Genomic DNA, 22,163 nt, shown 5'->3' with positions numbered 1-22,163 from the left:
CGCCCAGAGTGGGCAGCTCATTGCGAAGCTGTAGGGCCACTCTGGAAGGTCTTGGGAAAAGAGGGGTTCTGGGGACGTGGGTGTCTCTTTGGGAGGAGACGGGAGTTGCATCTCTCCATCAACACCCCTGATGTTGTCCCAGGCCAATCTGACACTGGCCCTCTACCGCCATCCCTGCAGGGCTGGTGAGTGTTCCCAAGTACCCCTTCTGGGAGCAGAAAGAGGATTTTACCTTTGTGTCCCTGCTTACACGGCCGGAGGTTATCACGGCCCTCAGCAAGGTGCGGGCTGAGTGCAACAAGGTGACTGCCATGTCCCTGTTCCACTCAAACCTCTCCAAGTACAGCCGCCTGGAAGAGTTTGAGCAGATTCAGTCACAGACCTTCTCTCAGGTGCGTGGTCATCAAGGGCATATAGAGGGCTGCACACAGGCCAGAGCCTTGGAGCTGACTGGCTAGTGGTGAGGCTGTGGGCTCTTGTTCTCTTTAAAACCTAGACCTTGTGGGAGGATGGGGGTGGTGCTCCCAGGAAGATGGCTCATCCCAGAGAAGAAAGGAAGCCCAAGGTAGTCACTTTCCAGCCAACCCTGGTGGCCTCTGAAGCAGACCCCTTGTGTTGGAAAGGAGAGCAGGAACCCCACATACCCCCTAAGAATTGGGGTGTGAGGGAAGAAGGGTACAGGCTTGTGGGGGATCATCACCAGATGGTCCAGAGAAAAGCTCCCCTTCTCTGTTTCATTCTGTGTCTCTCTTTCTCTGCTCATTTCCTGTGTCTCAGTCTCTGTCTCTTTCTTAGCTGGAGGAAAAGTCCTGTTTCTGCTGTCCCCTTTCCCCTTCCGCCAGAGCATCCCTGGTCCCCAGGGTCACAGGAGGGTGGTGGTTGGTAGGAGTGGGGGGAAATCCTTCTGTGGTCATCTGGGTCCTGGGACCGCCCCAGCACAGTGGTGCACGTAGCTGTGGGCAGCACGTTCCTGGGGCGGCCACCTGATGGCACCCATGGCCACTCCAGGTGCAGATGTTCCTAAAGGACAGCTGGATCAGCACACTCAAGGTGGCCATGCGTAGCAGCTTGCGTGACATGAGCAAGGGCTGGTATAACCTCTACGAAACCAACTGGGAGGTGTACCTCATGTCGAAGTTGCGCAAGATGATGGAGCTGATCAAGTACATGCTGCAGGACACGCTGCGTTTCCTGGTGCAGGACTCACTGGCCAGCTTCTCGCAGTTCATCAGCGACGCTTGCTGCAGCGTGCTCGACTGCGCTGACGACATGGTCTGGGGCGAGGACTTCATCAACAGCCCCTACAGGTTGGGGGAGGTGCCTGGTGACCCCACCGCCACTCCTTGCTAGGCCCCAGGGGCTAGGCTGGTGCAGGGTCGGGGGAGGAGGGCAGCCAAGATGAAGGTGCCCAGCACTGCCAGGTCTCAGACGGCAAGGAGAGCCTGGCCCCTGCCCTGGTGGCCAGGGAATGTCCCACCAGCTCCAGCTTGCATGTCTCTGGTGACCTTCATTTTCTCAGTCGGCAGTTACTCTTTGAGTACTTGCCATGAACCAGGTGGGGTTCTAGGGGAATAAGAGACGTATGACTCCTACTCTCACGGGGGACAGACTGCAAACAAATGAATCAGTAGCTGGTCATGGCCGATCTTGGCAGGGGGTGTGACAGACCCTGGGTGGGGCAGGGGAATTTGCCAGGGGTTCAGGGTCATCTGAATGAAGACCTGAGACTGTGAGGAAACTGGCTGCAGAGATGCTAAGGAGGGGCGCCGGTAGAGGGACCAGAGGCTCGGAGGGGGAGGAAGAACTCGGGGCGGTCGAGGAAGGAAAGGCTAGAGCTATGGCTGGAGCAGGGAGGGCCGGTCAGGATGGTGTGGGAGAAGTTGCAGTGGCAGGCCAGATCACAGAGCCTCCTGGGGTCATGGTCCGGGGCTAGATTTATTCTAAGTGTGGTTAGCGGCCACCAGAGGGGAGTTATAATCTGATTAAACGATGCTCTGGATTTGTGGGGACAAGTGAGGCAGAAGACAAATGAGACCAAGTCTCCTACCATTGTCTAGACGAGGGAGACGACAGAGGGGGCTGGGATCTCAGGGCAGCAGATTTGGGGCCATGCATGGGTGGCAGTGCTACAGGCCGGGCTGCAGGAGGATGTGCAGTGGGAGGAGGGGAGGGGAGGAGATGAGCTGACTCCTGGGGTCCGCAGCTAGCACTGAGCCCTGAGGGGAGCTGGCAGGAGTCAGGGGACACAGAATGTTTGAGATGCCCATTAAAGGTTCAGGAGGGTGGTCTAGAGTGCAGCAGGGAAGCCTGGCTGGGATCTAGGCTTGAGGGTTGCTGGTGTGTGGTGGGCATCTGAAGTTAAAGATGGTGGCCTCCCAGGGAGAGCACAGGGGCCACAAGGGCCCATAGTCTGGCCGACCTGCCCTGATGACCTCAGGACCGCATGGGGGGCCCTCCATCTCCCTGGTGCCAGCGGACCTCTGGGCAAGTGGCAGAAACGGAATAGGCTTTGGTAACTAAGTTACCAGTGTTTTTCTGGTAACAGGTTTCTGGGAGGAGGGAGGAGGCACTTCTCATGCATGGAGAAGCTTGAGAGCCATCATGCTGGCAGGAAGGGCAGAGGGCTGGGTCTGCTGCTTGCAGACCTCCTCAGGCCCCTGCCCACCGTCAGCCCAATCATTGTGCCACAGGCCCCGGAAGAATCCCCTATTCATTGTGGACCTGGTGCTGGATAGCTCAGGGGTGCACTATAGCACGTCACTGGAGCAGTTCGAGACATCTCTGCTCAACCTCTTCGACAAGGGCATCCTGGCCACGCACACGGTGCCCCAGCTGGAGAAGGTACAGCTGTAGCTCGAGGCCAGGGCCCCTGCTGCCCTGGCTGCTAGCGGCTACTGAGCTGCAGGCTAACCGTATTACAGTGGTTCAGCTTTCGTACGGGCCTCCCACCTGGCCGGCAGTGTGCTCAGCCCTTTAATTCTTGAATGGCTCACTTACTCCTCACTACAAGCTGCCCTGAGAACCATTAGCATCTCCATTTTATTGTGAGACTTGGAGAGGTCTAGCATAAGGGCACAAAGCGCCTAAGTGTCAAACCTACTGTTCAAACCGGGCTCACTCACCCACCCCTGTCACAGCCATTCTCGCCCAGATTCCACCCTCTTTATCCCACCCAGCTCCTGGCCTCTCTCTTCAGCTAAGATGTGGGTGCAGACTGACCTCCACAGGCAGGACCCCTTGTCAGAAGTCCCTACTCATCACCACACCTATGTACATCCCACTGCTCCGGGCCCAAGAGCTTCTGGAACTTCAGCCCCCTGTTGTCTCCCCTGCTGGTTAGCCAAAGCCATTGGTGACCTGGTGGCCCTGTCTGCTCCTTTCCTGGGCACTGGACCGAGTCAGGCCCAGGTAGAGGAAGACGCTACCCTTTGATCGGGCTCATGAGGCTTCCAGCCCTATATTAGTCCACAGCCCACTCTCAGAGACACCACAGCAAACCCTTTCCCTGACCCCCACCACGCTGTCTGTGATTGGCTGCACTGCTGCCCATTCTGGCTTCGGGTCTCATCTCCAATCCCTCTGCCCACCTGCCTGCCCCATGGCTCACCCCCTGCCTTTGGCTCCACAGCTGGTGATGGAGGACATCTTTATCAGCGGCGACCCCCTGCTGGAGTCCGTGGGGCTCCACGAGCCACTGGTGGAGGAGCTGCGGGCCGTCATCGCCAATGCTGTGCGCAAGGCCATGATCCCACTGCAGGCCTATGCCAGGGAATACCAAAAATATCTGGAGCTGAATAACAATGACATTACCACCTTCCTCAAGTATGTGCATGCATCTGAGGGTGTCTGTGTGTCGGTGTGACACCGGGCCACCCACTTGCCACCCTCTGCCCCTCGTGTGTGCCCACTGTCCACAGGGCCTACCAGACACAGTGCCCATCAGCCGAGGAGGTACGGGAAGTGGTGCTTACCCATCTGCGGGAGAAAGAGATCCTGGACAGCTCGCTGCCCAGCAGTATCGTCATTGGGCCCTTCTACGTCAACGTTGACAATGTCAAGCAGAGCCTGTCCAAGAAGTGCAAGGCCTTGGCCACTTCCATGTTGGACATCCTGGCCAAGAACCTGCACAAGGAGGTGGACAACGTAAGTGCCCAGCCACCTGGCCCTGGTGACTGCAACAGCACATGCACTCTTGCATACAGGGTGAGCTCCCAGGAACAAGGCGTCCCTAGGCAGGGCCAGGGTGTCTGCAGATGCCCAGGCTGATGGGAGGATCTGGAAGTCACCCTGCCTTGACCCTGTCTGTGGGGAGGCATCCCATATGGAAGGTCTCAGGGAATGAGTACTGTTAGCTCTCTCCATAGACCTGGAAAGACCTGGGAACCCCTCCCAAAGACGGGCCATTTCAGGGAACTGAGGGCATGCAAGTGCAGGCCTCAGGAGTCCCATGCATGTGTTCGCTGGACACAGGAGGCTGCGGGGGGGACCTTGGCTCCCCAGCGAGTCAGCTGCAGGGTATGGCGGGGTGGCGACAGTTACCTGTTGGGAGACACGGGGGTCCAGGAAGGAGGAGCAGGCCCCAGGAATGGCCAGGGAGGGTGCATGGCCTCCCTAGCCACTCCTCTCACCGCCAGGTCTGTGAGGAGTTTCGCAGCATCAGCCGCAAGATCTATGAGAAGCCCAACAGCATCGAGGAGCTAGCTGAGCTTCGCGAGTGGATGAAGGGCATCCCTGAGAAGCTGGTGGGGCTAGAGGTGAGGCAGGTGTAGGAGGGACCAGAGGCTGGTGTCTGGGGGCTCGGAGATCAGGAGCCGGGAGGCCAGAGGTGAGGTAGACCCAGAAGATGGAGGTTTGGAGGGTTATGAGGCTGGATGCATGGTGGACATTCAGAGCCATGCTGTCTGGGAGGCCAGACAGAAGGTATGGGTTGGGGGCTGGGTTGGGGCTCCCCAACTCCAGGCCTCGCCTCTCTGGAAGAGAGCAGCCTTTCTTTAGCACTTGACCACTTTGGGGTCCCACACACGCAGTTCTCATTACCACCTGTCCATGCAGGAGCGGATTGTGAAGGTCATGGGCGACTACCAGGTCATGGATGAATTCCTTTACAACCTCAGCACAGAAGACTTCAATGACAAGTGAGTGGGAGCTTGGCTCCCATCCCAGAGGGTAGGGAAAGAGGTGCCGAGACGCATGGCTCTCAAATATCCCTGAGGCCACAGGCTGTGTGGTTATACCAGAAATGCCTGCCAAGTTGTCAGAGACCATGGCTCCACATGGGCCAGGGCCAGGGCCAGGTGGCCAACGGGGCAGAAGGAAATCATTTGAGCCTCTTGGCCTAGGGACCCTGCTGCCCCCTCACCCTGTCTCCATTCTCTATACCATTGTCAGCCTGACACACACATGTTCACATGGGCCTAGGATCCCCTTGTTTGTGGTAGGGACCCTTTGGGATCCTTGGGAGCACTGAGTGAAGGCAAAGTCAGACCGGTGGTCAGTCCCTGGAGAGGAGTGCTTGTCTCCACCCAACTCAAGAGCCTTGTGGGAGATGGCTTTAGGTTGGAGTTTTGCTCCCAGAAACCCCTTGTCTGCCCTGCCTCACAGACTGGGGGTGCCTTCAGAATGTCAGGGCCTGGGAAAGGTTGGCACTGTCTCTGGGAAAGGTTGGCACTGCCAAGAGCCCCAAGCATCAACCCTCCAGGGCATCCTGGTGCCCAGGGTGGGCTTCCCGCAAGGTCAGCATTGCTAGGCCAGATTTAGGCAGAATCCTCGAATCCTACAGGGCCCCCACATCAGCCAGGCAAAGGGAATTGGTCTGATATGAAGGAAGTTAGCCTGGTGGCCCTGGTTGGTCACCAAGGAAATAGAGACTAAAGACTGTTGCTTTGTCTCATGGGAGGTAAGGCCCCTCCAGACCCTAGAATGTAAGAAGGAAACTCAGCATCGCCTCTCTCATTTCCAGCCCCATTCTCCCTCTTGCCCCATCACTGCACTGGGCACCTTGGACCTGCATCTCCCTGGATGCTGAGCATAGCTTCCAGACCACAGTCACAGGGCAGGGACTGCCTCCCCTGCCAGGCAGGCCTGCCCCCAACCCTGATGGTGGCAATGGCTGCCTCCAGCTCACTTCTACTTCCTGGCTGCCTGGCCCTGGCTGGCTCCAGCGGCCGCCTGGATTCCTCCATTCTCCCCTTAACCCTGGGTGTCCCTGTCTGGCCTGATCACCCTATGATTTCAGCTGTGACCTTCCCCCCATCTCCATCCCTGCACCATCCAGATGGGCTGCCAGCAACTGGCCTTCTAAGATCCTTGGGCAGATAGAGGTGGTGCAGCAGCAGCATATAGAAGATGAGGAGAAGTTCCGCAAAATCCAGATCATGGATCAGAACAACTTCCAGGAGAAGCTGGAAGGGCTGCAGGTGGGGCCAGCTGAGGGGTCTTCTAGGACTCCCTCCCCACCGCACATGTGCTCCGGGCCCAGGCCTGGCTTTATGTATGCAGGAGGGGCTATGGCAATGTTTGGTGGATGAACTGGTGGGTGGATGAAAGAACGGCTGAAAGAATGAACTGAAAGGCTGGATGGGTGCTTAGGCAGCAAGGTCCAGAAAATTCAAGGTTGCAAAGAGCCCCAGCTCTTCTGTTGTGTCCTCTGAGCCCCGGGCGGCAATGGGCACAGTGTTCAGGGTTCTGGGTCTCCCTCTGACCTTGCTGTGTTACCCTGGGGCGGTTAGCCTGCCTGTGATGGGCCAGGAAGCTGTTCACTCCAGGAGAAGAAAGTGCCCCCAGAACTGGGAAGTGTTGACGCCTAGGAACTTCGGACCTCTGTGTGTGTGTGCTGGGGGGGACGCATGCACATGGTTGGGGCCCCAGAGGCCTCTGACCCCAGCTCCTTGGCCCACAGCTGGTGGTAGCTGGCTTCACCACACATGTGGAGATTGCACGAGCACACGAGATTGCCAACGAGGTGCGGCGGGTCAAAAAGCAGCTGAAGGATTGCCAGCAGCTAGCGATGCTGTACAACAACCGCGAGCGCATCTTCGGCTTGCCCATCACCAATGTAGGACTCCTGTGGCACTCCAGCCAGCAGCCCCCAGGGCTCAAGGAAGAGCCCACAGCGTCTGTGGCCATATCTGAACCCAGCTGGGCCCTGGGTGGCAGGGCCCTGACATTTGGGGGGTGGGGCTGAGCAGGTTGCAGAGAGGGAATAGCTCAGCCCTGGCCCTCAGGGCAAGGGGACAGTTGGAACCAGGCAGGAGGTTTTGCTGAGCCACTCAGAGCCCAGAACCTGTGCGCATCAGGAAGAAGAGAGGCCAGGCCAGGGCTCATGGGGACAGGATCAGGGACAGCAGCTAGGAGTAAGGAGGGGGAGGGGACCTGGCCCAAGTTTGGACAGAGACCGGGAAGCACCCCAAGACAGCCTTGGTTTGTCTGCCCCTGTAGTACGACAAGCTCTCCAGGATGGTGAAGGAGTTCCAGCCCTTCCTGGATCTCTGGACCACAGCCTCTGACTGGCTGCGCTGGTCTGAGAGCTGGATGAATGACCCCCTGTCAGCCATCGACTCTGAGCAGCTGGAGAAGAATGTCATTGAGTCCTTTAAGACCATGCACAAGTGTGTGAAGCAGTTCAAGGACATCCCAGGTAGGCAGCCAAGCCGGCCTGTCCCCTCTTTCCCTGCCTGTGCTGGCTGTTTGTCACACCTGCCTGTTCTGCCTGGCAGCCTGCCAGGAAGTGGCCTTAGACATCAGGGCCCGCATCGAGGAGTTCAAGCCATACATCCCACTGATCCAGGGGCTACGCAACCCTGGCATGCGAAACCGGCACTGGGAGGTGCTGTCCAATGAGATCAACATTAATGTCAGGCCCAAGGCCAACCTGACCTTCGCCCGCTGCCTCGAGATGAACCTGCAGGACCACATCGAGAGCATCAGCAAGGTGGCAGAGGTGGCTGGCAAGGAATACGCCATTGAGCAGGTGGGTGGCCACCAGCAGGCCCTGCCTGAAGGCACAGGAGTTTGACAGTACTGGGCCCCATCCCTGGGGTCATTCACTAGGCTCAGGGGTTGAGGTGCATTCTATTTGGTGAGCAATCATGTACATAAAGTGCTTGGTGTGTTGTTATTACTCATTTACTCCTCTCGAATACTTCTTGGCCCAGGAAAGAGCTGATAACAGATGGGTAAATTAAGGCTCAGAAAGGTTCAGCACCTGTCCAGGGTGACATAGCCAGTAAGGGCTAGAACTGGGACCATAACTTCTTAGTTTCCTCCCAATACATGCAGCACGTGTGTGCATACCAGCTGGCCTTAAATTCGGACTAGGGCCCACGGGGGATTTGTTAACCAGACAAGCAGAGAATATTTACCAGAGGGCCACGATCAAAGCTGGACAGAGCCTGCTCTTCCCTGCCCAGTGCTGGTCATGCGGCATGTGGGCCAGCTCCTTCCTGGGACCCAGCTTTGACTCGCCTCCCACCCCAGGCACTGGACAAGATGGAGAAGGAGTGGTCGACCATCCTGTTCAATGTGCTGCCCTACAAGGAGACAGAGACCTACATCCTCAAGATCCCAGACGAGGCCTCACAGCTGCTTGATGACCACATTGTCATGACCCAGAGCATGTCCTTCTCACCCTACAAGAAGCCCTTCGAGCAGCGCATCAACTCCTGGGAGAACAAGTTGAAGCTGACCCAGGTGGGCTCTCCCTGTCCTCACTCACCCCTCCCAGCCCTCACAGAGGCAGCCCTTTATGGTGTCTGGGTGGGACTCGAAGCGGCAGAGTGCCTTGCCCAGGTTTGCCCTGCTCCTAGAGCTCTGACAGGCTTCTCTCATTCAGAGAAGAACAGCTAGTATGAGGCTGTCCATCTCTGAGGTTCGGCTGCCAGAGAAGGCAATTCAGGATGTGAGGGTAGGGCTAGTGTTTGGTCTGCTACTATGGCTGGGGAGAGGCTCGGGAGGCATCTGGTCTTGGGGCTAGCACCTTCAGTCTCAAAAATTTCTGGGCTGGATGCCACAAGGCCCTGAGGCTCCTCAGTGCCCTCTCTTCTCTGCCCTGAGCCTCCCATTTCCATTTCATTTGGAGCTGGCTCAGAGGGAGGGGGCACTGGGGACTGCCCCTCTCCGGGGCTCTCAAGGCCAAGGCAAGAGCTGTCTGCAGAGCCTTGGAGGACTGTCCTGGGGCTAGGCCTACTGGTATGATTCTTACAGTCCCTTCCCTGGGGCCTTCCTGGGAGCTGTTCAGAAACCTCCAGTGAAGGCCAGGAGCCAAGTGAGGAGGTCTTATCCGTGTGCTCCTTGGATCACTCAGAGATGCCTAAGTTCGTCGGCATTGTCCCTGGGTCTCCCTGGGTCACACTGTCCCCTCCACCTGAAGTTTCATCCCTTCCTGCCGTCCCCTCCAAGGCTCAGCATCCGGCAGCCCTCACTGACTCCCCCACAACCACCTGTTATATGGCCCCTGGTAGCTCTTACAGAGCCCATCACACTTGCTGGGCCCTTGGTGATTCAGAGGCAGAACTAGCTGTTTCATGGACCGTGGACACCTCTAGTGCAGGGACCATATCCTGTCTCCCTCTGTTTCTCACATGGGTGTGGCACAGGCCCAGCACAGAATGGCTGACACACACACATCTCTTGAGGAAAGGAATGAATGAATGAATGGAGGAATTTGCACTGATAGGAAAAGAGATAAGTCCTTAAAGAAGGATTTGGAGGTAGAAGTAGAAAGTGGCTTGTTTTGAAGTTGTCTTACTCTTGGACTCATGTTTCAGAGAGTATTTTATGGATCTCATGCTCAGGTCTCAAGACACCTCAGAGAATCCTGGGGTCATAAATCCAAAAGTCCTTCTGGGAAAGGAGACTGGTCTGACATTCCATGTGTTGGACTCTTCCCTCTGTTACTTCAGGGTTTACTGGTGTGAGTGTGTTTCTCTCGTAGGGAAGAGAGAAAGCCCCCCTGTTGGAGGCTTGGGTGTCCTGTGGGGCACTTTGACTTTATCTGGAGGGGAGGGCCTCTGTGCAACCTTTGTTCCCTGAGGTCCCGTGACTGGCAGTGTCATCTAGAGATTCACCTGTGGATGCTGGCTCTCTGGTGTCCAGTGGTCTGCTGAACACTCTGGTGGGGTGAAATCTCTAGGTCATGGAGGACAGGACCCAACTGAGACCCCAGGCCCTGACAGTCCATGCCCTCTCCAGGAGGTGCTGGAGGAGTGGCTGAATTGTCAACGGTCCTGGCTCTACTTGGAGCCCATCTTCAACTCTGAGGACATCAATCGGCAGTTGCCTGTGGAGAGCAAGCGCTACCAGACAATGGAGCGGATCTGGAGGAAGATCATGAAGAATGCCTACGAGAACCAGGAGGCGAGCTCACATGGGGATAGGAGGGGGCAGCTGGGACCACTGAGAGCCCTGGTCACATTGTTGGGAGCCTCCTGGTCTCTTCTCTCCCTGAACAAGTAAGACTGAAGGACAAGTCCTAAGTCCTGTGTCTCCCTGATTGGACTCCCCAGTCTCAAGACATACTCCTCAGAAACACAACAGTTGGTTTTCTTCTTGCAGATTTGCAGTCTACATTAGCATTTTAAAGTCTCTGACAAGTCCTGCAACAAATCAAACTCCTTGGCTTTGTTTAACCCTAATGTTTTTGACTATAGACTTTTTTTCTGTGGATTGACAGGGGTGATGAATGTGGGCCCTGGCTCAGGGCCATTTTCCTGCCCTCTTTCCTTTCCAGTTCCTATTGGTGGTCTCTGGCCAGTATGCATGCCCTCTGAGCCCACCTTGCTGTGTCCCAGTTTGACCATGCTAACTTTTTTTTTTTTTAATTTTTAAACATTTATTCATTTTTGAGAGATAGAGACAGAGTGTGAGCCAGGGAGGGCAGAGAGGAGACACAGAATCCAAAGCAGGCTCCAGGCTCTGAGCTGTCAGCACAGCGCCGGACATGGGGCTCTAACTCACAAACCACGAGACCATGACCTGAGCCGAAGTAGAACGCTTAACCTACTGAGCCACCCAGGTGCCCTCTGACCATGCTCGCTTCTACTTTCTGTCTGGCCCGGGCCATGCAGGTGATCAACGTGTGCTCTGACCAGAGGCTGCTGGACAGTCTGCGGGACTGCAACAAGCTGCTGGATATGGTGCAGAAGGGCCTCAGCGAGTACTCGGAGACCAAGCGGGGCGCCTTCCCCAGGTGGGCACCACCTGGCCCGTGTCCACTCAGGTAGTATCTGCCCACGAGGCTGGGGCACAGAGGCTGCCTAACCCGCTCCCTCACCCTGTTCCCCTGGCAGATTCTACTTCCTGTCAGATGATGAATTACTTGAGATTTTGTCCCAGACGAAGGACCCCACAGCCGTGCAGCCCCATCTGCGCAAGTGTTTTGAGAACATCGCCCGGGTGGGTAACGGGGCCTGGGGCTCAGGCCTTGGAGTTCTGGGGCACCTTCCCAAGGAGGACAGCTCTTCTCTGGCCCCAAATCCTTTTAGCAGGAAATGAGGTGACGAATGCGATTCCTGGCCTTTGGAGACAGCTGGGGCCTGTGGGAGGAAGGGCAGCTGTAGAACCCCCAGCTCAGGGGAGTTCTGTCCCTCTAGTACACTGAGGTGCTGGCTGGGCCAAGAGACCCAGGAAGCCGAGGCTCCTGAATCACCTCATCTCATCTGTGTCTCCAAGGGAGGTCACACAAGCCTGTGCGAAAGGGGGACACACAGCACAGGCTCCGCCTCCTTCCCCAAGTGGGCTGGGCCGCAGCTGGGGACAAGGCAGGCCCATCCCGCACACATGCAGTTGAGGGAGTGGGTGGAGGGGGCAGGGCCAGCCCACCCGGCACACAGTGGGTAAGGCCTCTCTTGCCCCGCCCCTGCCCACAGCTGCTGTTCCAGGAGGACCTGGAGATCACACACATGTACTCAGCAGAGGGTGAAGAGGTAAAGCTGTCCTTCTCCATCTACCCATCCAGCAACGTGGAGGACTGGCTGCGGGAGGTGGAGCGCAGCATGAAGGCCAGCGTGCGGGACATCATCGAGAGGGCCATCAAGGCCTACCCCACAGTGAGCCGTGCCTCCCATGCCGCCACAGCCTCTGTGCCCCCCTGCTCCGTCACGGGGCTGCCTGCCTGCCGGCCGGCCTCATCCTCAAACTCTGCCTTGACCACTGCTGCTCGCAGGAGCAGGAGCCAGGGGCTCTCTGGGGGCAGGCAGTCCTTGAGGCTACTGGAGGAGGAGTCTGAAAACGCTCCCAAAATGAGACATGCCCCTGATAATAACCAACCACTGTGGTTGTGTTTCAGGCACTCACTGTGAGCCTGGCCTGGCTGGGGCCCTCCCCCATATTATCTCCCTCAGTCCATGGTCGGCAGCTCGCCTAGGTGTTAAGCCTTATCGTATAGAGTCAGTTCAGAGCCGTTCTCTGCCCAAAGGCATGTGATTTGACAGTGACAGTCAGGATCTGAACCCAGGACTGTGTGTTCCCTGAACCTAGGCTCCCACCCCTCAACTGCAAGGTCTCCTCTGCTGAGGAAATGATGACTCTGCCCAAATGACTCTGCCAGGAGGCCTAGAGCTTAATGGCTTCTCTGCTTCTGAGGCAGAATTAACTACGTGGGCCTAGAAGCACAGATGAAGTTGAAGCGAACAAGAGGATGCAGTGTTGGGGCTGACAGCCGCCTGGGTCAGCCCTGCCTATGTTATCTTTCTAGATGCCCAGGACCCAATGGGTTCTAAACTGGCCTGGCCAGGTGACCATCGCTGGATCCCAGACCTACTGGACCATGGAGGTGGCAGAGGCCCTGGAGGCCGGTAATCTCAGTAACAAGCTGTTCCCCCGGCTTGCTCAGCAGGTGGGAGATCACTATCTGCTCCCCACCCCCCCCCACCGTGCACCCCTTACCCTGGGAGAACCCAGTCCCTCGAGGACATTTTCCTATATTGATCCTGTAAGGGGTCTGGAGTGAGATCTAAAGAGCAATAGGCCAGACACCTCCAGAGATGAGTGTCTCAGAACCAGCCACTGGTGGGAGAGACTGGAGGTCTGAGGAGAGTTCTGAGCCCAAGCAAGTGCCCCTCTCCTGATGGTCAGTGAGAGAGTCACACACCTGGGGCCTTCTTGCACTGTGCCGAGGGCTCTCCTTAGTCTGTACACCGGCTCCTCACCACACCCCTTCCTCAAGCCCCTTGCCAGGCTCCACCAGCTGGCCCTCAGAGGCTCACATGACACTGTATGCTGCAGGGAGGCAGATGCCATGCATGTGCCTCTGCTTTTATCTGCTCTCCTGCCAGACTTCCCAGGTGGCCAATGTCCTGCCTGCCCTCTCCCTGCCTAGTTCTGTGCCCCTTCCCATCCTAGACCATAAGAGGCCCCCAGAATAGAGACTATTCCTGGCAGAAGCCCACCATCTGTGCAAGGGAGGGGAAACCTACCTGCAGTGTGATCATGCCAATATCTGACAGTGTCCCCACGCTCCTGCAGCTCAGTGACCTGGTGGCCCTGGTGCGGGGGAAGCTGTCCCGCATGCAACGAGCTGTGCTATCAGCACTAATTGTCATTGAGGTCCACGCCAAGGATGTGGTGAGCAAGCTGATCCAGGAGAATATAGTCAGTGTGAATGACTTTGAGTGGATCTCACAGCTGAGGTGAGGATGCAGGGGCCCCTGGGCCCGGCCGTATCCAGGGCCAGGGCAGGGTGGAGAGGCAGTCTACATTAGGCCCTGGCACAAGCTGGGCAGGGGGCCTTGATGCCCTCATTCCCCACCTTGCCTTGGCCACATACCCAGTGGCCCATGGTCCCCATGACCCGGGAACCCATCTCCCTGAAATGCCAGGTACTACTGGATGAATAACAACCTGTACATCCGGGCTGTGAATGCCGAGTTCATCTATGGCTATGAGTACCTAGGCAACAGCGGGAGGCTTGTGATCACGCCCCTGACTGATAGGTGAGCATCCCCCTCCCCATGTACCCTTCTACCCTGGGAGCCTCCCTCCAGCTCTGGCTGGCCTAAGAGTTTGGGGACCACAAGGTACTATCAGTCATCAAAACAGCGGAAGGTTAGGAGCAGGGGTTTCAGGTTCAAAACCAGTTCTGCCCATCATAGGCTGAGGGACCTTGAACAGGTGACTCAACCCTACATGCCCCAGTTTCCTCTGCAGCTTCCTCAGGGTGGTTATGAGAATTTCGCCAGCCAAGGTCTAAAGCTTTTAGCCACACATGTGGCACTCAGTAAACATCTAACGGATGAGCTTTACTAATTTCATCAGTGAAAGCCTTCTTTCAACGTACCAGAAAAATTGATCTTGAGAGAAACAAGATCCTGTTCCTTTTGTACAGTGAACAATTCTCTTCTAAAATGATCAGTCATTTCCTCTGGCCACTTGTACTTAGCAGCAGTTGAATTTTCAAGTTGGGTTTTGAAGAAGGAAAGTGAAGTGTGGTCAGAGGTCAGCCATCCCAGCAGGTCCCTGAGCAAAGCTCTGCAGGGTCATGGGGCCAAGTGGGGGAAGCACTGGGCAGGTGGCCGAGGGCCCCAGTCCTGACCCCAGCAGCCAAGGCTGGGCACACGTGGGGCCCTGACAGGAGGGAGAAGCAAGAGCCACTATCCACGAGGCCCAGCACAGGAAGGCTCTCTCTCCCTATGTCTCTGGGAATCCTGAGGAAGGAGCATGGCCCATGCCTACCTCCTCTCACTCCTGCAGGTGCTACCTGACTCTGACCGGGGCCCTGCACCTCAAGTTTGGGGGTGCCCCAGCTGGCCCAGCTGGCACAGGGAAAACTGAGACCACTAAAGACCTGGGCAAGGCCTTGGCCATCCAGACAGTGGTGTTCAACTGCTCTGACCAGCTTGACTTCATGGCCATGGGCAAGTTCTTCAAGGGCCTGGCCAGGTGAGGCTGGGCATGAGGTTGGTCCAGGACAGGGCAGGAAGGCTGACCTCTCCCAGGGACACTGCCTGAGACTCCCAGGAGCATCACAGGGCGGAGGAGGGGACAGGATGGAATAATAGCAGTCAAAGACTCCGTCCCTAATGGGCACTGGGCTGAGGTGGTGGGTGTTGGGAATATGTCCAAGCTGGCAGAGATGATCATTGTAAGCTTCCTCTCAGCAGAGTCACAGGGGGCTTTGGAGATGTCAAGTGAGCTCTGAGCTCATATCCCCCCATTGTTCTTACCTCATTCAGTGCTGGGGCCTGGGCCTGCTTTGATGAGTTCAATCGCATTGATATTGAAGTGCTATCTGTGGTAGCCCAGCAGATCACCACCATCCAGAAGGCTCAGCAACAGCGTGTGAGCATCCGGGGTTCCACCACCACCCCATGCCTCCCTCAAGTTACCACCGCATCACTTCAACTATCCCCAGCATGCCCACGCTGCCACGTGGCTCCTCATACCGGCGGCATCAAAAGCCAGGCACTTAGGCCTGCCCTGAGCCCAGCCTGTCTCATCTCACAGGGGACTGGGCAGTCCCACTCCCCCTTGTGGAACTGTCCCTGAGGGGCTTTTGTAGCCAGTCAGAGAGCCCACGCCCTCGCCCCACTCCAGGTGTAACTTTCAGGCCGGCTGTGGTGGAGGAAGGGGTCCCTTATGGACATCCTGACCCTTATGGAAAGCCCCAGCCATTTGTCCCTTCTCTAGCCTCATTCAGAGTGGCCAGAGTTCTCCTCCTGGAGACAAGAACTGGGAGGCTGGCAGGTGCCCAACCCCACCCCAGTAGGGTGCTGGGTCCTAGTCAGAGCTGAGCTTGCCCAAGTCTAGGAGAACCAGTGTCAGGAACTGGGGGTAGGGTGTGGGTAGCAGGAGATATGTGAAGACCTCAGGGAGCCGGGACCTGGGAGGCCGCTGGTAGCTACCGGGACCAGAGGTCTTAGGTCAGATCCTGAGGAGCCAATCCTCTCTCCTGGGCTGAGCAGCTATAGCTGGGACAGGGCATCCACAGGGAACAAGGGGCCCATCCAGAGAGGAGGCAGGTGAGTCAACCCCTCCCCTCCCCCCACGTAGGTGGAACGCTTCATGTTTGAAGGTGTTGAGATCCCACTCGTTCCATCCTGTGCTGTGTTTATCACCATGAACCCAGGATATGCTGGTCGCACTGAGCTTCCTGATAACCTGAAGGTGAGTTTGGGCATAGGGCAGACCTAGTGACTTCTCAGGGTACTGGAAAGCCCTGCAGCTGTGGCCTCAGAGGTGCCATCAGGGATGATGACCCCCGTGGCAACCCTCCTGCCCAGTGTCCTGAGACCCACCCCCCAGCCATGGAGAGGAGACCCCGGGCTCGTCCTCAGGTTTGGGAGAAGTCAGGGGTCAGGTTCAAGTCAATACGAAGGACCGATTTCTAATGAGTAGAGTGGTCCAGTCACAGGGGAGGATACACCTCAGCTATGGCAGGCAAGATGCAGAGGGGAATCCAAGCATCGGTGAGGCAGGAGGGTAGTGAGGCTGCCTTCTGAGAACCAGGCAGTCCAGAGAGTGAGTTGTGGTCTGGGAGGGGAGGCCTGCTTCTCCGTTCACGTGTGCACTCCGTGCCCCAGGCGCTCTTCCGGCCTGTGGCCATGATGGTCCCGGATTATGCCATGATCGCGGAGATCTCCCTCTACTCCTTTGGCTTCAACGAGGCCAGTGTGCTGGCCAAGAAGATCACAACCACCTTCAAGCTGTCTTCCGAGCAGCTCAGCTCCCAGGTGAGGAGGCCCTGCCCCGACCAGGTTCCAGGGTGTGAGAGCTGCCATCTGCTCCTGGTGAGCCCCATAGGATGAGAATTACATCCCCACTTCTCAGCTGAGGGCTAGTTCAGATGCAAGGGAGGGCCAAACATTAGGAAACCAAGGGCCACACAACCCAAGGCTGAGGAACAAGTACACTGGGTCTTACGGGAGCCCCGCTTCCCCCCAAGCCCCGCACCGTGGGCCATCCATTCGGCATGCTGAGCCCAGCTTCTGGGACAGCTGCAGCGGACACCAGTGCGGACACCAGCACTGGTGGGTAAGCTTTCCTGTTTGGCTCCTTTCTCAGGCAGGCTCCCCTTTGCAGTGGCAGAGATGAGCCAAGCTCTGGGCTTACATGCTGCCCGCTTAGTTTCTCTTTCTTAAGAGTTGTAGAAAAAGTCCCTGGTGTCATCCTAATGAGCCCCTTCTGGGTGACCTGCTCATGCATGAACACCAGTCACTGTGGCCAGGGGGAAGCCGTGCGGCCTTTGGCCAGGGGTGCCCCCCAAAACCCACGTGCTGGAGGAGATGCAGTCTGTTCCCAGGAAAAGCAGCAGCTGCCCGCCACAGTGCAGCCCGGAAGCCAGAACCCCTACACACCTTCTTTGTAACCGTCCACTTCCAAAGATGCTGCCCTCCCGTCAGACTCACTGTACCCATGTGGTTCTGGAAAGGCAGTCAACCCTTCTCAAGTGCCAGTGACTCAAAGTGTAGCCCAGTCTCTTCATCCTGCTCCAAGTCTGAGACTTCTGGGAAGTGCGCTGGTCCGTGGGTCAGGTCCAGATGTAGCTCTCATGGTCTGGCCTCATAGACAAAAATGGTAAATTTAAGGGGCACCTGGGTGGCTCAGTCGGTTAAGCGTCCTACTTCGGCTCAGGTCATGATCTTGCAGTTCATAGGTTCGAGCCCCGAATCGGGCTCTGTGCTGACAGTTCAGAGCCTCGAGCCTGCTTCAGATTCTGTGTCTTCCTCTCTCTCTGCTTCTCCCCTGCTCATGCTCTCTCATACTCTCAAAAATAAGCATTAAAAAAAGAGATAAATTTAACTATTTCCAACATACCTGCCATATAATGGAGAGAAACAGAACCAGTAAGTAGCAAAGAGAAAAGCCTTGGTCTTCCGGTGGGTCCTTGTCGTGTGGCTGAAAGGGTGGGTCCAGAGAGATTTAAGAGATAATGTTAGAAGGCAGCTCAAAGGCCCTCAGGGCCAACCCTATTGTGGCACTAATGGGAACTCCTTTCACATTTTTTTCCTCTCTGCCCCTGGTGCAGTGCTGGGACTGCAGGACTCTGCCTGGGTCGGAGTCCTCATCCTCAGGGGCCAAAAGTTGAGCAGGGGATGCAGAATAAGTAAACTTGTGAAGGGAGAGGGCTGCTGGGATGGTAAATAGAAGGTGCCAGAGGAGTGCAAACGAGGGCACCTGGCTCAGGCTGGGGCATGTGGGCAACCACAGATAGCTGTCGGGGGAAGTGACATTGTAGCTTCCAGCTGGGTGAGGGCCAGGTACCAGGTGGGAGACAGAGCGTTCCAGGCAGAAGCCCCCAAAGGGACAATGCCCACCCACCCTTCCTCCTGTGTGGTGGTGACAGGATCACTATGACTTTGGGATGAGAGCTGTGAAGACAGTGATCTCGGCTGCTGGCAACCTCAAGCGAGAAAACCCCAGCATGAATGAGGTGAGCTCCATCCAGCAGCACGCCCAGGCGGGCCTCCAGGATGACTCAAGAGGGGCCAGAGGCACAACCGACCTGCGTCCCCTGAAGGCCCCACTGGCCTCTGCTGCAGGAGCTGATATGCCTCCGGGCTATCCGAGATGTGAACGTGCCCAAGTTCCTGCAGGAGGACCTCAAGCTCTTCTCTGGGATCGTATCAGACCTGTTCCCCACCATCAAGGAGGAGGAGACTGACTATGGCATCCTGGACAAGGCCATTCGCCAGGTCTGTGAGAAGAACAACCTCAAGGATGTGGATGGTGAGCCCCTGGCCCCTGCCCTCACAGTGCTGGGGTGGCCATCCCGGGGTTCCAGGGCAGGGGCGCAGAGACAGGGCAATACTGCCTCAGGCCAAGAGTGCCACAGGCTGGGGACTGCCAGCGGTCCCTGCCCCAGCCTTGTCTCCACTAGAAGCTTCAGGTGATAGATGTCTAGGAAAATGTCCTCTGTCCCAATCATGCTTCTGATACCAGATGTGCAAGTTTCCCAATTCTTTAGCACCAGCTGGCTGTCCCACAATTCAATTCAGTTCTGACACTAATCAGAGTCCCAAGTCCCAAGTAGTCACAAGTGGTGAGCCCCCAGGTTACCCACAAATTTTCTCCAGCTTGGCCACAAATCAGAAGTTCCATGACCCCCTCCTTAGGTTTGACCATTCACTAGAACAGCTCACAGAACTCAGGGAAACAAGTTTACTACTTATTATATAATAAAGGATATGAGCAAGGATACAGACAAATAGCCAGATGAAGAGATACATAGGGTGAGGTCTGCCCCCTTGGAGTTGGGGGTGAACCACCCTCCCAGAACATGGATGTGTTCGCCTACTAGAAAGCTCTCTAAACCCCATGCTGTAGGGATTTTTATGGAGTCTTCATCATGTAAGCATGATAAAATTTTAATTATTATCAATTATTCTCCACTTCCAGCCCCTCTCCCTTCTCTGGAGAATAGGGGAGTGAGGCTGAAAGTTCTAGGCATCTAACCATGGTTTGGTCTTTCTGGTGACCAGCCCCCTTCCAGGAGCCCACCACCAAGAGGTGCCTCATTAGAACAAAAGACATTTCTAGCACTCAGGAAATGACAAAGGTTTTAGGAGCTCTGTGTCAGGAACCAGGATCAAAGGCTAAGTATTAGAAAAGAAGATTCTCCTAGCATCCTATTTATAATGGTTTGAGGAGCTCTGCCTCAGGACCCCGGGGCAGAGACCAATGTATATTTTGCTGGTTATTTTACATTGGAGAAGCAAATCCTGTTGTCTCCCCCAGAAGTCTTGCTGTGGTCCCTCTCTCCACGTGGGGAGTAGTCACAGCACTTGGGCTCCTCTTGGGCCCTGTTCCTCCCTGACAGGAGCTCTCCTCTGCTCTGTCTTCACCTGCCTGGGGTGGGAATCACTGGGGAAATGGTGAGCTGTGGCCTGCCCACACCCACCACCCCACTTCACCCCCACCCCAACTCCCCTCTTTTGGAGCAAAGCATGTCACTCCCTTCTTCAGGACTTGCTCATACTCCTCATGGAACACAGCCCTGTTGTTGTTGGGCTAAGGAGCATTTGGGCTTTTCTTGAACTGGATTGTCACAAAAACCACCACACAGTTGGAAGAACTCTGTGGGATGCCCTCATCAATCTCCCTCTCGCCCCAACCCTCTTTCCCAATAGAAGGTGGGGGTCTCAATGCAGCCGCTGCACAGTCATGCAGCTCGAGCTCTGGTCCCACCATCCCCTAGCCTGGCTGACCTTTCCTCTCCTCCTAGACCCTCCCTGCCTGTCCTTTGTGAAGAAGGGGGGTGCTTCCCCAGGAAGTCACACCTGGCTGTTCTGGCCACCCTGGCTACACGGGGCCCTCTCTGGGGCCTGATGTGCTCATGCTGCAAGGCATGTCCCCCATGCCTTCCACTGTTCATTCCACATGCAGCTCTGATGCCCCTTCCCGCCCACCAGGTCCCAGCAGGCTTGTTGAATGAAGCCTCAAAATCTCTTGCTCATGGCTTTGGCTCAGCTTAGCCATCACTGAATGAGTAGACCATGTCTCATTAACAGGGACCCCCAGGCATGTGGTACCATAGCTCCCTGCCACTCCCCAAGCCGCTCTTGGGCCAAAGTGATATGCTCATTCTCTACCTGTGGGTCTGGCCCTCTGCCCACCACTGGCAGCTATCCCTACAGCTCTGGTCTTGGTCAGTCAAAGCTCCTGACTAACTCTCAGGTTTTGTCCCTGGGATTTTGCCACGTATTGGCCACCATTTACTCAGGGCAGTGCTTTCGGCAGGAGCTGACGTTGCTTCTGGGGCCTGTGCCAGCTGGACACCTGACCAATGGATGTTAGGGACTGATGGTCACAGTGGCAATCATGGCTGGCCATTAGCAGAGAGTCCCTACTCTGTGCCAGGCACTGTGCTCAGGGCTTCACCTGCCCCCTCCTTTGAAGTAGGCACTGTTGTCAGCCGCATTTTATAGATGAGGAAACTGAGGCTCAGGGTGACCCACCTGAGGTCACACGGAGAGCTAGTGGCAGGGCCAGGACCCAAGCCCATGCTCTGCCCCCTGGGTTCCATTTGCATGTCCCTCCAGGCTTCCTGACCAAGTGCATCCAGCTCTACGAGACCACGGTGGTACGGCATGGCCTCATGCTGGTCGGGCCCACAGGCTCTGGCAAGAGTAATGTAAGTGGAGCCAAGCCAGGCGATCCAGCACCCAGACAGTAGGCCTGAGGGTGGTGGGGCCTCAGTGGGGTCTTGGCCCCCATTTGTACCTCTGTGGCCTCTAGACTACCCCTCCTGCCCCTGTGATCTGCAACCCACTCCAGCCCTGTTCTCTGGGGAACAAGGAGGCTCACTCTTGGGTGGCTGCCTCCCCAGTGTTACAGAGTCCTGGCAGCCGCCATGACGTTGCTGAAAGGGCAGCCATCCATCAGCGGTGGTGTGTACGAGGCTGTCAATTACTACGTGCTTAACCCCAAGTCCATCACGATGGGCCAGCTGTATGGAGAATTTGACCTGCTCACCCATGAGTGGTGAGTGGTCCCAATCCCTCTGCAGTTATCACCCTGTGCCTAGGCTTCTGGAGGCTGTGAGCCATGTGTCCCCCTCCCCACCCTAGCCCAGTGGGAGGTCAGGAGCTCAGGCTCTGGAGCCCAAGTGCCTGGAACCCTATTCACCACTGCACTTCCTTGCTGAGTGACCTTCCTCACTCCCTGGGTCTTGGTGCTGTCGTCTGCAAAGTAGGGATAATAATGGCACCATGATTGCCATAGAAAATGACCTTGACATAAAGAAGATGTTTGGACAGCATGGCACATACCAAGTTTTCAGTAAATGTTGCCTGGTGTCGTGACCCCAGAGGGTTGGCGATTCCTCTCAGGGCCTCCATGCCCTGGCAGACACATGCATGTCAGGGAAAGTGCCTTGAGCTGGAGAGGGCAACTAAGTGGACACCGTCCAAATGTCAGCATGTGGGAGGCTCTTCTCTGGGGGGATTCTATTTCTCTCAATAAGTTTCCAGTCTCTGCTGGGGACTTTTGCTTGGCTCCAGTGTTCTGGGGCCCAGAGAGGGGCAGTCACCTGTCTTTCTAAATGTGAGTCTGGCCTGCTCCCACATTTCTTGTGAAGGGTCTCAGCTATACCCACTCTAGGCCTCTGCATGGGTAGGTGGGGGGCCTGGGGATCAGACCAAAAACATGTTCCCCTACCCACCAGTTTCCCTGGCATTTGGGGCCTTTGAAACCTGAGCCTTCTTGGGTTCTGTGGCAGGAACTGGATACAT

General features: G+C 56.4%; 1 protein-coding gene across 7 annotated transcripts in view; it reads left to right on the top strand.

Annotated features, from left to right (window-relative positions):
- The window catches only part of DNAH1 (dynein axonemal heavy chain 1), a 76,932-nt gene that overhangs the window by 27,205 nt on the left and 27,564 nt on the right, over positions 1-22,163 (top strand). For all 7 annotated transcript variants that reach the window (XM_040454886.1, XM_040454885.1, XM_040454884.1 and 4 more), the window contains 27 exons: positions 181-392; positions 1,009-1,307; positions 2,691-2,841; positions 3,629-3,822; positions 3,918-4,143; positions 4,635-4,754; positions 5,053-5,135; positions 6,275-6,416; positions 6,899-7,054; positions 7,438-7,636; positions 7,716-7,969; positions 8,476-8,688; positions 10,189-10,353; positions 11,064-11,185; positions 11,286-11,391; positions 11,865-12,044; positions 12,692-12,832; positions 13,462-13,625; positions 13,815-13,928; positions 14,686-14,874; positions 15,168-15,273; positions 15,985-16,098; positions 16,515-16,664; positions 18,278-18,364; positions 18,474-18,660; positions 20,973-21,064; positions 21,260-21,414. In XM_040454886.1, coding sequence (XP_040310820.1) covers positions 181-392; positions 1,009-1,307; positions 2,691-2,841; positions 3,629-3,822; positions 3,918-4,143; positions 4,635-4,754; positions 5,053-5,135; positions 6,275-6,416; positions 6,899-7,054; positions 7,438-7,636; positions 7,716-7,969; positions 8,476-8,688; positions 10,189-10,353; positions 11,064-11,185; positions 11,286-11,391; positions 11,865-12,044; positions 12,692-12,832; positions 13,462-13,625; positions 13,815-13,928; positions 14,686-14,874; positions 15,168-15,273; positions 15,985-16,098; positions 16,515-16,664; positions 18,278-18,364; positions 18,474-18,660; positions 20,973-21,064; positions 21,260-21,414 — 4,321 coding nt within the window. The remainder of the gene's footprint in view (positions 1-180; positions 393-1,008; positions 1,308-2,690; positions 2,842-3,628; positions 3,823-3,917; positions 4,144-4,634; positions 4,755-5,052; positions 5,136-6,274; positions 6,417-6,898; positions 7,055-7,437; positions 7,637-7,715; positions 7,970-8,475; positions 8,689-10,188; positions 10,354-11,063; positions 11,186-11,285; positions 11,392-11,864; positions 12,045-12,691; positions 12,833-13,461; positions 13,626-13,814; positions 13,929-14,685; positions 14,875-15,167; positions 15,274-15,984; positions 16,099-16,514; positions 16,665-18,277; positions 18,365-18,473; positions 18,661-20,972; positions 21,065-21,259; positions 21,415-22,163) is intronic.

The sequence above is a fragment of the Herpailurus yagouaroundi genome, unplaced genomic scaffold, assembly GCF_014898765.1.
Source record: "Herpailurus yagouaroundi ecotype Mexico unplaced genomic scaffold, PumYag 213, whole genome shotgun sequence".
NCBI classification, from domain to species: Eukaryota; Metazoa; Chordata; class Mammalia; order Carnivora; family Felidae; genus Herpailurus; species Herpailurus yagouaroundi.
This window is presented reverse-complemented; position numbering and strand designations above follow the sequence as displayed.